The following is a 1,385-nucleotide window of genomic DNA, read 5'->3' as shown; positions in this document are numbered from 1 at the left end:
TGGTGGGGAGTGCATTCCCCCATAGCCCCCCCCCCCCCGTGCACCCCGTCTGCTTCGGTTGCAAAGCTCGTTTTCAGCTCATTTCGCTTTCATTGCAATGGTTTAATCGCAAAGTCGCATTCTCCCGCCGATCGTTTTCCTCCCAAGGAGAGGAACCTGGAAAGGATCGTGGAACTGAAAGCGTCGAGGTACCTCGGGGCGCGTTGGGCGAGGAGGCAATATTATTACATTATTGCAAGAGGGGTTTTTTGAGTCGGAAAAAGCAACGTTTCCAGAAAGCCACCTAGTGGCTTTGTCTGAAAACGGCCGTTTGCTCTCCCCCAGGCAAGCGAGGCTGGTGGGAGCCTGCGTGATGTACCGAGGGGCTGTCAGCGGCTGAGCAAAGAAATAAGAGCACAAATTTTGGTCTTGGTTTTCAAGGCTTGCATTGTAGCACGGGAGCATTAGGCAGCCCTCTCCGGTGTGACTCATCGCACGGTAGTGAAACACTTGCATTGTACCAGTCAGAAATATGTAAATGCCTCGCACTACCGAGGCTTCTGTTTTTCCAAAGAATTAATTTGATGAATGGACACGCTTACAGATGCAGGGCCAGATCTTTCATTGATGTAAATCAGCAGAGCTCTGCTGGCAGTCTGTTTGCGCTAGACAGCGTACTGGCACATATGGCGCCGCCGGGCCCTGGGTGTGCTGGATCCCGGTGCTCTCGCATCGAAGCTCTCCGTTTCTTTTGCTGCAAAGGGCATCGGATGCCACGTGAAAAGCGGTGTCTCTGCAGATCTTGCGTTCAGCCAGAACGAGAAGGAGCGCGTCGCACTTGCAGAACGGACGCGGTTCGCGTCGGGAAATTTTAACGGTGGCGTTTTTCCACCGAGCTGAATGTGACTTTTCATCGGTGTTCTTGAAGGCCTCTCTCAGCATCTCGCCGAGTGAATGTATCTCTCTGTGTTAAAAGAAATAAAGCAGTTATTAAATCTTGGATTAGCCAGGATTTTTCAGGAGCAACTGCTGATTTTTGGGAGACCCTAAAAACAGCCCAATTCTTCAGGAAGTGTAGAGCCCTCCCTCTCTGACAAGGCAGCCCCTTTCAGAGGCCTCCCATTAGACCCCTTCCCTCAATTCATTTCCTTTTAAAAAAGAAATACACTTTGGTCTTTCTGCTTAAATTTGGGATTAAAGGCTGTATTCTGCACGGCACAGGAGGCAGCACAGCCGGGGGCGGGGGGCGTCCCCTGTGCTCTGCTCTATTTACCTGGTGGGAATCTATATAGCTATCTGGTAGAAGTGTTTGCTGATTTCACAACTTTCTTTTTCTTTTTTTTTTCTCTCTCCCCACCCCAGGAATCATTAACCAGTGGCAGCAGGAAACCAATGATAAAGTAATT

General features: G+C 50.1%; 1 protein-coding gene across 6 annotated transcripts in view; it reads left to right on the top strand.

The window, feature by feature from the left end:
- Positions 1-1,385, top strand: part of SAMD4A (sterile alpha motif domain containing 4A) — a 172,663-nt gene that overhangs the window by 91,094 nt on the left and 80,184 nt on the right. For 4 of the 6 annotated variants that reach the window (XM_006023098.3, XM_025203509.1, XM_014519670.2 and 1 more), the window contains one exon: positions 1,342-1,364. In XM_006023098.3, coding sequence (XP_006023160.1) covers positions 1,342-1,364 — 23 coding nt within the window. Of the gene's footprint in view, positions 1-1,341 lie in introns of all 6 variants that reach the window. The other 2 variants (XM_006023099.3, XM_006023097.3) reach the window with 1 other exon arrangement.

The sequence above is a fragment of the Alligator sinensis genome, unplaced genomic scaffold, assembly GCF_000455745.1.
Source record: "Alligator sinensis unplaced genomic scaffold, ASM45574v1 scaffold50_1, whole genome shotgun sequence".
NCBI lineage: Eukaryota > Metazoa > Chordata > Crocodylia > Alligatoridae > Alligator > Alligator sinensis.
Note: the sequence above shows the minus strand (reverse complement) of the source record. Positions and strands in the feature narration are given on the sequence as shown.